The sequence below is a fragment of the Heliangelus exortis genome, chromosome 6 (genome assembly GCF_036169615.1).
Source record: "Heliangelus exortis chromosome 6, bHelExo1.hap1, whole genome shotgun sequence".
Taxonomy (NCBI): domain Eukaryota; kingdom Metazoa; phylum Chordata; class Aves; order Apodiformes; family Trochilidae; genus Heliangelus; species Heliangelus exortis.
The window spans coordinates 30,314,129-30,326,266 of record NC_092427.1 but is presented as its reverse complement, the minus strand read 5'-3'; the positions used below and the strand labels follow the sequence as shown (position 1 = coordinate 30,326,266).

Below are 12,138 nucleotides of genomic sequence, written 5' to 3'. Positions count from 1 at the left end.
GGGCAAGGCTGTCCAGACAAATGAGATGTGGCATCCATGTGAGTAGATGCACAGACTTTGAAAGATACACTAAAATTAAAGTGGCTGCTGTACTTTATCAGGTACTCAGTAACACTGCGGTTCCTGGTCATGAACTCTTCAACTGCAAATCATCTGCTTAACATTACACACAAATTTCAGAAGTCTCAAAAAATCTGAGAAGCAGTAATATTTTCAGGGAAGGTCTAATTAAAAAAAAAAAAAAAAAAAAAAAAAAAAAAAAAAAAAAAAAAAAAAATCACAAACACTTACTGATAAGCTTATGATGAAATAACTGGTTAAATGTTCACCCCTCTCTTGATGTGTTTTTCACCAAGGTATCTTAATGTTTACTGCAACATTACTATTTTGACTGCAAAATTAAAGACAAGTAACTGGGTTACTTGTCAAAAGAAACTTTGAATCCAGTTAAGCTAATGAGTATGGTCATTAGCTCCAGAGTACAGCAGTCAAATTCTATGAAAAATTTTTCTTTCTTATTGGTTGCAGTGCACAAGCTACACTCTCTAAAGTTTGCAAGGTTCAAATAATATTTTTAAAAAGTCAGTTCTTGAGTCTTTGTGACCTTTATACTTTGCCACTGAAAACAAAGTCAACAATTTTTAAATTCAGATATCCAGTTATCTTCCTGCTTCATCACTTTTTTTTTCTTTTTTTCTTTTTTTTTTTTTTAATGGAAACCTAAAAACTACCCTCATACAAATCCACACAGTCCAGAGGGAAAACAATTTTAATTTCAATTGGCTAAATCATTCCTTATTTTGCTAGTATAAGTGCCAATCAAAAGAGCTAGTATAAAAATAATAGATAAAAACATTCAAGTACAGATATGGAGACGGATTAGCCAAGGTATTAAATAACCTCCCCCTGTCAATTCTGAAGTCCCAGTCTCTGAGATACTTTCAAACAGACAGCCTCTTCTGTCATTATGTTGAAGAAGAAAAAAAAGTGCAGAGTCCCTGGACACACACAGAAAAGCACCTAATGATAATTTTTGCAAGTTATCTTTCTGCAGGTTAAATACATGTGACACCTGGAACGTGACAGGAATATTGATATATTAGCTATTACTGTTTTACTCTTATTTCCAAACAATAAGCACATATACACCACAGACTGTACAGACATTGCTGCAAAGTTAAGAGCCATAACAATTATTTTAATCTAAGATGCTCAGAAAAGGTTAAAAAAATTATTTGCTCAATTCCATCTGAAATTGTTCTAAAAAACTACTAGTCTAGATTTCTTGCTCATGAAGTTTCTGTGAGCATATTAATTTTTCAGGTTAATTATTCTATAATAACTGAATATTTAATTTGATGTATTATGAACAAGTGTGCATTTGATATTCATGCACAGTTGTCTAGTTGGAAATATCACTTCTCTCCTTCCTAATTGAGTAAGTGCCATTTTCAATTAGAGGGGCTTCAGAAGGTAACAAAAATTCTCTCTTGGAAAAGGAGGAGCAATTTAAGACAGGTGGCTGATGAACAGGTTTAGGGATTTTTCCAGACTGATGAATGTTTTTCCTCCTGGTGACATACATGTTTTGCTGAGGTCTCATTACTAAAAATCAGGCCACTATTAAGATTTGTTGGCTGTGTATAAAATTAAAATTTCATTTTCTGTCAACACCTTCCACATAGTAACTGAATATGAAAACATACGCCAAGCTGTAAGGGTAAAAAAGTTTTAGTTGAAATATTTTTCTTAATTTGCAAGATAGGCCACTACCAGTATATTCTTACTCAACCACATCATGCTATCGACCAAATACTCAACATACACTGATTTTCCTACTTTCAATCTTATTCAGATTCCACTTGAAAAAAAAAAAAAAAAAAGTCAAACAGGTATATTTTGACAAAACAAAGCAATCTTTGAAGATTGTTTACAGGTCAAAGTATGTTTATGTTTTAGCAAAACAGCTTCTTTCACTCCTAGGTTTCTCAGGCTATGAAGCCTGAATTTTCTTGCTATTTTTCTTTTTTGACTATTCAAAATACAGAGTTCTTTTTCTACATTCCAAATAACTAGCTCGTCATCTCTACCCTAGTCTCACCCCCAGCAGCACATATATATTTCCACTGTCATAATGATATACTGGAAGATTTACATCCCAACACCCCTGTTACAATAGCAAGAGTTTAAGCAAGTCCTTCTGGCAAGAAAAGCTCTTAACTTTCTATATAAGTAGTACTCATTTGAAGTTGATAAATAGTTTTGTGCTGCATTTTGGAATTTTTTTAATATGCCAACCTTTCTTGAGAGAAAAATTGAGTTGGTTTCTGTAGGTGTAAAGTGTAAAGTAAACAAGAAGTTAAGCATTGTGTAAGGTTTATGGTATGACACATAACCATAGCAAAATCTGAAGTTGTTGACAAATCACTTTTGGCATGTTTATTGTTTATTACTCAGTGTCAAGGCATATTTTACTCATTTCCATTTGTAATAAAAAAGAGCAAGAAACTATGTAACCAATTTAAAAGAGGTGGAAATACATAAAACCAGTAATAAAGTAAGTTTTACTGCACATTCACCACCAAGAGAGACTGAAAGAACTGCAACAAGGGGAAAATGAGTACAAGAATGATGCTCAGCAATAACAAGAAAGAAAGGGAGAAAGAAACAAAAATCAGAAAAAAATGGCAATACTCATTCACCTTAACAAGAACAAAAGCAAGAATGATCTGCAGTGTAAGAACATAATTTAGGGATAGCATGAGAGATACAAGAAGGGAAACCTAACTGATTCAGTAGTTAGTCAGAACAGTAAGTGACATTTCAAGCTATTTTTTCCAAACCTCCTTTCTTTCCTATTTCACTTCCAATGTGTGTAAAAAAAGCACTCAAAAACCTTCCCCCTACACTCAAGCCCCCAGTTACTGCCAGAAATATGTGACAAATCACACAAATGCTTTCCCAGCAAAGAAGAAATTAAAAAGTTACTCCACTGGGTCAAGGCAAAGGTTCACTTAACTTGGAATGCCATTGGATTCCCAGTGGCTGATATTGGCCATAAAGGAGAGACCTTAACCCTTGGGTGAGTGCTGTGACACCTTTCAGGGCAGTTCACACAGGCTGAGGTGATGCAGAGACTCCCCCAGAGGGAAGTAATCATTAACTTTGCATTCAATAGCTCTGGAGTCCCTGTCAAATTTGCCCCGATTCATACAAAGCAAGGAAATAAAAATATCTTAAGTGTTCAACAGATAGCAAACTACTGTTGGTAATTTTTATTATATTACAGTAGTCAACATTTTAATTAAGGCAGATAACCAAGTTAAATGACATCTACAGAAGTCAAGGGCATAGAGCAGGAAAATATTTCCATTTTCTATGTTTTTATTCACTAGCTAGAAAAGTAATATGTCCACACATAACACGAATGAGGGTACGCAGAGCAAGATGGATGGATACACGGGGAAAGGAGAGTTGGATTCAAGTAAAAAGACTGTTAGGACAGACAAGTCTACAGTATACACACAACATAAAAATTACCAGCTGTATCTTCCATACACCTTGAGAGAATTTCAGCCATGATCTTGATTAAAGTCCTTTGAAGCTCGGTTACTAGAATCAACTACTGCTCACCATTTATATTATGGGTCTTTTAAAAACCCACATAGTGTTAACATTCTTATCCAAGCCTTATTTTTTTGATCTAGATTCAAAGAGATTCTACTTCAAAGCTCAATTTATGATCCACAGATTTGAATTCCTTTTCACATTTTCTAGCTTTCTCCCTCCACACCCTTAAGTGTAATGCTCTTAGAAAATGGAATAACACAAGACCCCTTATTGCCAAGGAAACACTGTTAGACCTCAGCTGCCAGATTCCTTTATCTTGTGGCACAGGTCTTCAAATACAAGGGTTATAGATCACCCAGAAGCCTCTTCATATTTTTAATATACTGTTCAGTTGCAAGTAAGGTGTTGACATTGTTAACATACTCCTCCACACCACCAAGTCAGAAATTTGCTTTGCTCAGGACAGGATGCAGATAGGATAAACAGGGGAAGACTGTAGATATGACCATCCCCCAAAGAACAATGAAAAGACCTAATTTTTTTTATTTTATTTCCTTTTCAGTTATACATTAACACAGCTGTGAGGAAGATCTGCAACCTCACCTCTCTTGAGTCCTTGAAGCTGTCTTAGGAGTCCCAACATTCTTCAACTTCAGTTCTACAATAACAACATGAACTTGCTGGACTTGTGCTGCCAGTAACCCTTAACTCTACAGTAGCCTTCTACTAGCCACTAGTAATACCCAACACATAGGTTAGGCATCAGACTCACAGAGTACTTTAAGACATCTTAAGATCATTAAGTTCTCCAGCAGCCACTGTGCTTTTCCAGCCTCTTCTAGACACCTTTCTATCAAAAGAGCACAGAAGCCCCAAACAGTATGATCTAACCATGACAGGGATGAGCCTTCTCATTTTGTGAATATCTTACCCATGGAGAATTAGACCTCTAAGTAAGGAACCTGGTTTAAGACCAGATGGTTGTATAGGACTCCCCCCCCCCACACAAAACGCTGTTTATGACTTGTTTATGGCAGCAGTATCATATTGCATAGAGCACTGTCTCCCTTCTGCACTCAGCATTACCTACTCTTCCTCTTACTCCCAGCATTTCTGGCCATAACAAGAACTACTGTTTGACAAGAGGTAATGGTGTATGACCACTGGATGTTCCAGTCTGCCTTTTGCATGGAAAGTTACAGGAGGAAAAAATGGAAGAAGAGGGAGAAATAAATTGATAGGTGAATCATGAGCAGACAGACTTTTTTTTTTTTTTTTTTTTTTAAGAAAATGCTTTCTCTTTAAGGATAATAACCACCTGCTAATGTATACACATCTTGAGTAACTCCTTTCAAAGCATAACAATGCTTTCATCAACAGACTTCAAATACAAGCCCCAAGGCTGCTTTGAGATTAAACTGATGCAAGTAGCCCCATATGGTTACTAAGTATAAAATAAGAAGGCAAAATAGGCAGCAAGTATGAATAAAAAGCATAGAATTTTTTACACAGTGATGGCTGAAGACCCTCAAGGTAAATACTTATGAGCACCCAATATTAAGGAAACCTTTTGCACAGTCTGTAGTATTTGCCATGCTAAATTGCTGCAAGAGAAAAGGCAGAAGTTCCACTTGCGAGGTCTACAGTCCAGCCAACAAGTCAGAAGGGTGAGTGGCAAAATTCCACAACCTTTCACAGCAGTGGAGCTGTGATTTAGCTTTATCAAGCTAAATCTGTGCTCCTTGACTACTAAGCTTATGAAATGAAAGTACATTGAAAAGAATGGTAAGGAGAAGAGCAGTAGGCCAAAGGAAAGTAAAAGTAAAAACTATTTGTTTAATCCACTGGGTTGAAATAAAGACTGGACTGTAATTACAATTACTTTTATCAGAAAAGACAATGATTTCACAGTCATAGTCATGTGAACTGCTACTTCTCCCCATCGCCCCTCACTTTTGCCACTTTCCATTTTGTACTCAGTCCAGCACCTGTACTGTCTCAGGAGACATCCTCAGCTGACTCACGTGCCCTGAAGTGATTCATTAAAACCACATAATCAAATTGTCAGTGACTAAGTGCTCTAACTTAGAAAAGGGTAATTATAAATGCACAGCCTGTACACTCTCTGCTAACAGACACCCTCCAGTCAAAAATCCAAAAGCACCCTGCAATTCCTCAACTATAACGGTCATGGTTGTTACTCAGATGTTACTGCTGGCCTGATCTGAGAAGGGACAGGAATTCAAAATTTTAAACTGGGACCTCTCCACCTCAGTCCTTCTTTTACCCAGACAACCTTGTGAACTACCTAGATGTGCTAGGTAATTTCCTATGCATTAATGTGAGCCCACAGTAAAAAGATTTACATATTGTCCTACTCTTCTACAAGTAAAAGCTTCTACAAGCCAAGGCTTGACAGCACAGCGATATTCTGTATTCATCCAACAGAAGTGCTTCTTTAAAGTAAAATCTATTTACTGTATACTCAGTGACTGATTCTTGTTGCAGCCACTTCTACATTAAGAGCATTTCTCTGCTACAGTTTGTGAAAGAATATAAACCATTTGATTTTCAGAAAGATAGCATTGCATGAAGGCAGACAAGCACCAACGCTTTGGCAGAGTTCAGGCCTGCATTCTGAATTCTTTCACTGGGTGTTATCACACACATGCATCTGATAAGCTTTTACAACCCTTCCTCTTTCTCTTCCCATCTTCTGAAAGTAAGGGTATTTTTTGCCACCTCAAAAATCTGTGTTTTACTGAGATAAGTGACAAAAAAACCCTGCCCAAAAATAACAGGAAAGAGAGTCAGCATTCACAGTTTTAGCCCAGAAGGTATGTAATTTAGCTATCTGGACTTTGAAAAGCTAGTTTTTAGTGACTATGATAATTATGACAGAGATTAATTGCAAAAAGAGTTTCATGTAAACTATCACTGATGAACACTACTGACACAAGTTGCACATCTTTAACAGACATACAAAAAACCACTGTAACTTTCTGTGCACATAAGCAATTCTGTGTTCATTTCTGAGCACAATGTAAGATCAAGACATTTCTTGGGGCACACAAACAGGAAAACACCAAAGGCCCAGGCTAGAAAACACTGTGATTCCTTAGATTTTGAAGTTCTTAATTCTGCATATCACAACTGCTCAGTTGTTAACTGTGAGAACACAAAAAGAGAGATTAACCTGCAGCTCTGTTTTACCAGCTGGAAGCAATGCATTGCTTGATGAGGATTTAATGCTGTTTCACATTAACATCTAGAGCTACAAGGACAACTTGAAAAGTACAACCAAAGTCCAAAAATACATTCAAGTCTTTTCCTACTTTTCTGACCTCAGCAAGTTTACTGCCTATGTAATTTCACTCAATCCAGTCAACAAAAATTGCGCCAACTAAGCAAATTAGAAAGAATGTAGTCTTATCTCTTCAATACACCCTAGAAAACTTATTGGCATTTTACTGCTCGTTGTACAGCCTTCAGTTGCAACAGAACAATAAAATGCTGAAAACGATAACGTTTATGATATTTCCTCAGGTAACACGAGAAACACCTACACCTACTCCACCCTCCCGAGGCCCCCATCCTCCTAGGTGAGACACCTCCACGGCAAAGTAACTCGCAGTTTCCCAGGAGCTCCAGCCCTACCCACCCTACTCCCTACAGCACAAACTTTCACTAAAACTTTCTCCCCTCCGTTGCAAGGGGCATCGTGGCTACGGATCCCCCGCAGGCGGCAGAGCCAGAGCCCTAGCCCTAGCCCCAGCCCCATTCCCATTCCCAGCCCCATTCCCATTCCCAGCCCCGTCGGCCGCGGGAGCCCCTCACCCCTCACACCCCCTCCGCCCTCCCGGCGCGGCCCCGCCGCGGACTTACCGCCGGAGAGCAGCGCCAGGGACACGGCGATGGCCGTGACGACGACGGCGACCCCCAGGAATCCCAGCAGCCACTTCAGGAAGGTCTGCAAGGAGAAGCCCCGTCAAGCAGCAACCCCGGCCCCGCAGAGTCCGTCCGCGCTGCCGCCCCCCTTCTCCCCAACCCACCCTCATGATGCCGCTGGGCGGCGGGCGGGGCTGTCCTGTCCGGGCCGCAGGGACCGAGCGGAGTGGGTCGGGCCGGGCCGGGCCGGGTCGGGTCGTGGCACTGCGATGCCGCCTCTGCCCTCGGGGGTTTCTCCTCTGCGCTACGCCGGGCGCTCAGGCGGTGCTGGGGGCGGCTGCAGGAAGCGAGCAGCTGCAGGCACCGGAGGATTGTGCAAGGTCTCAGTTTTCCTGCTGGCTTTGCAGCTCTTGGCGTGCTGAGTTTTGGGCTGTGGTTTCGTCTTCAGCTGAAACACTCGGAGCACGGTGACATAGCTGTACATTAAAGGCACGCGACCTTGGACACTGGAAGGATTTCTGTAGGAAATCTGTAGGAGGGCCACACAGAGGTCTCTGAAGTGAAGCGTCTTCAAACGCTGATGGCAAAGTTCCGAATGTTTTGATAGCGCTAGTGTTTCATGTAAAGCTTCTGCTCTTTGAACTTCTTTCTCTGACAATCAAGTCAGGGAAAGACTGATGAATTTTTTTCTTTGGCATCTGGTTCTTGGTATACAAGAGATGGATGTGTAAGGCTACAAAATTGAATTTTAAATTAAGACCAGAAAATTGAAGTATAGGATAAAAGTTTAGCATTTATCTCTGAAGATGACTTTGGTTTATCACATCAGACAATTCCATTTCCTAGGAACATTTTGTGTTGAGGTAGTAGGACTAACTGATGGAAAAAACTGTGACAATAACCTTTAAATCAAAGCTATAAAACATTTGATTGTCTAAAAAGCTGATCATAAGCGAGTCATCAGAAAGTTGTGGGAGTTTCTGTAGTCATTTTAAGAGAAAATTTCTAGCCTCAAAAAAGTAATTATTGAGTGGTGCACTTTTGGGGGAGTCCATCTTAGCTTTTTCCCCTCTATTTGGAGAATACTAGAAGTTACACAGGGAGATGTAGGTATTTTAGAACTCGAGAAATGGAACAGAAGAAGTATGTGAGCTGCAAGAAGCAGCAACTTGGAGCTAAGGGAGACGGCAAATGTTCTTAGTTTTGCCTTCAAAATGCTTATCAGAGCTTTCAGTGAAGTTGTGCTGCTTGTTCCTTCATTCCACTTCTGCAGATTGAGTACAGCAGCAGCTGTTTCTTAAGTAATCTGTATCTGGAACTGGGTTCCTAACTTTTTATGGTAGATATATCTGTTTTAGAGGAACACATCATATTTACAAACAGAAAGGGTTTGTATATATATGGAAGATAATAGACTTCAACCAGATATAAACTTGCTCTCTGACCAGTATTTTATACCATGCTCCTTGAAGGCAGTGGTGACCACTAGTTACAAATTTACACTGTGCTTGCTATATTGCTTTACTTTAGGAACACCATTCACCTGCCTTGCCAGTGGTTCCATGCAGCAATGGAAGATCTAATGTGCTGCAGATTCAGTATGGTTAATACTAACCTCTGTATATAGAAAATTAAGAGAACCATAGAATTTTTAGGGTTGGAAGGGACCTTTCAGATCATATAGTTCCAACCAACATAATAAGTATGATTATATATTTGAGTCTTTCCTCAAGAAATATTTATAAAAGTCAGACAGGAAAAATAGAAAAGATAAGCTCTCTGCAGAAGTGAAAAAAATCATGACTAAAATATATACAGTCTACAGGTACAGTAATGTGTTCCAGATGTCTCAGCATGTCACTGCAGGACAAAAAATATGTGCTGGAGAAAGTTTTACACTGCTTCAGTGGCTCACTACAAATGTGCTGTGAAGAAAAGAAGACAGAAGTGCTTTTATCACTGAGACCTGGACAAGTTCTGCTTGACAAAGTGTATTTTGATAAGAAATATACTAAAATACATGTTTTTTTTCAAAAGAAATTTCTTTTTGTTTCTTTGCATTTTGAGGGTGAAATGGCATAAAGACAGTTTTGTAATAATCATTACATTGATTCTGTTTGAGAGGCTTGCAGAGAGAGTGTTAACTGTAACTATGGAAAGCAAATGAGAAAAAAACCCTGTTTTCTGTGGTTATGTCATTGGGACAACCATTTCTATGTGGCTAGTAGCAGCTGTCATTCCATTCTTTCAAGTATATGTATTTTTCTTTATAAAATTAATTTCCTGGCAGCTGAACATTCTTGCCACATGTCCTCAGAGCACAGATGAATGATCAGAGTATTTCAGGTTTCTGTTCATTTTTATTGTATTAATTTCAATTTGTTGTCTTGCTTTGCTTCAGTATACTTATTTTTCCATATGCTTAGTAAATAGGGGGGGAAAGAGGAAGGATGCTGCACACTTAGCATATAAAATACAGTTAATACAGGAAAACATACTGGTAACATTTTAAATATGAGGCCACCTGGAATTTCTAAGCAGCACATGTGCAGATTCACAGATATACACAATTCTAGATATACACAAGTTCCTGGAATACGGAACTGTAGAAGATGCATGTACACAATACACTCAAAACATCTGGGCCAGTGGTACTGTTATCATATAGCTTAAAGTATAAGACCCAATTTTCTTTTAGAGTGAAGAAAGGGTGGAGTCAATTAAAAAAAGTTTATGTGCCATAATATGCATCTATGCATATTTTATACATTTACAATATATTTCAAATAAGATATCCTAGCCATACACTAACTCTTGTATGAACTTAAAAATCACTTTTGTAGACTTAAAATCAGGTGCAGAAGAACATAACAACACTGCCATCTTTTGTAGCATGCCAGTCAATATCCTTCATAAACACAGCTTGAGCCCTTGACTGGAAGATTATTGTTTCTGAGAGTGGATGAGCCCTGTATGTGATGCTGAAACATGGTCCTGAGCATGGTTCCCTTAAGCAGTCCCACTTTAGTTGCAGAGAGTAAACTGAAGCCCCCTCCCAGGAGCAGCAGCCCCACAGGCAATGCAATCAGCATGATGACTGACAGGTGTTCCTTCATTGTCTGAAGACATTGAAAATCATCTCTTATTTAGAAGGAATCTTCAGGCCACTCTGTTCCTAAGTTTCTCTCTCAGTGTACTACTCAGAGCATGTAATGCCTAGAATGATCTCTTTCACTTGCTGGAGTGCAAAATTAAGACTATAACATAAAGAGCAATTCTTTCTAGGCTTGATTGGTGCTTCTCTCAGCCTGCAGAATGGGTAGCTATTGTCTTGTAAAGATGCTTTTAAAAGAAGTGATTGCTACTAATTCCTCCCTATGTTTGCACTCTTTACTGAGATCCATTTAGCAGATACAAGAAATATCCATACGTAATATATGCTTTTGATCCTATATGGACTTGCTCTGTGATTTCAGGGTATGTAAGTACAAGTGCTTCTGAGCTAAAAAAAAAGTGTTCGGAACTTCTGGAACATACTCAGCCTAATCTTCTGAAGAAAGGGTGTCTTTTTATTCATGATTTAGATTGGGACTTAGAAGATTAGAGGTTAAATATTTTTGCTGTATTCCAGACAAACTGAAGAACTTTGAGAAAATTATTTATACCCTCTGTTCCTAAAAGTATGCAATTTGTAAAAATGTGGGAAAACATTATTTTCATAGCTGACAAAACCATAATCAGGAGGTGCTCAAACACACTGGTGACACATACCACAGGAAAAAGGATTTGTAACTCAGGAATCCTGTCCTTCAGAGCACTGAATATCTTGGACACAGAGGAATGGACATTTTAAAGACAATTGCTCAGTCTGACAAAGAGTTAACTCTTTGTGCCGTTTTAGCCTGGACTATATGAATCCAACTGAGTGTAACTGAATCCTTTTCAGTTCTAGAAGCACATGGAAGCAAACTGAATACAAATCAGATTTCCCTTCCATTTTTTTAAATGCCCATTCGTGTTTTGGGTGCCATGATGTTTTGGTTTGTTTTTTTTAATTCAAGGTGATACTGAGTTTTTGATATTTGAAGTTGGAATGTTAGAACAGCTTTCTATTGCTGTGAAGGAGCTGTTCTAGATGCCAAATTGGTTATGGTCAGTCCTGATCCAAATTACAGAATACCAGTGCCTCTAGCCCTTTGGGAAGACTATCTAATCTTATTTTTCCAGAATTTCTTGACTGTCAGTGAAAGTTTCAGATGCCTTTAAAAATCAAAAGAATTACTAGCTGTTACTAGCAAAAGCTGTAAGTGTTAATTGTGATTCACCAATGTTTCTACTAGACACGTTGGCTTTCTATTAAACTACTTGCCCTTTAGGACATTTTAATAGAGATACCTGCCATACTGATAATATAGTGAGGGAAGAAAAGGGGATTTAGAGACTCATCAGAAGTAAGAGGTACATAACAGCACCTGTGGCTGTTTGAGAGTTGCAGCTGCTATCCTACCTACAAAACAAAACTCATTTCAGCTGAGAGTATAACAATTTGGATTGCTAGAAACACTGAGATCTGCAAGCAGAATGTTCTGTCACCGTGAAGGAGGAGGAGGCACAGGTTGCTGAAATCCCAGTTGTGTTGGTAAGTTACAGTAGAAGGGTGCTAAATGCAACAAAAGGTTG

At 38.7% G+C, this 12,138-nt stretch overlaps 1 protein-coding gene across 3 annotated transcripts in view; it reads right to left on the bottom strand.

Annotated features, from left to right (window-relative positions):
• DPP4 (dipeptidyl peptidase 4) overlaps positions 1 to 8,060 on the bottom strand; it is a 38,362-nt gene extending 30,302 nt beyond the window's left edge. The window contains exons 1-2 of one of the 3 annotated variants that reach the window (XM_071747531.1): positions 7,623 to 8,060; positions 7,456 to 7,540 (exon numbers count right to left, since the gene is read on the bottom strand). In XM_071747531.1, coding sequence (XP_071603632.1) covers positions 7,456 to 7,540; positions 7,623 to 7,628 — 91 coding nt within the window. In that variant the 5' untranslated portion in view covers positions 7,629 to 8,060. Of the gene's footprint in view, positions 1 to 7,455; positions 7,596 to 7,622 lie in introns of those variants that run through there. The other 2 variants (XM_071747532.1, XM_071747533.1) reach the window with 2 other exon arrangements.
• Positions 8,061 to 12,138: the final 4,078 nt, after the last annotated feature.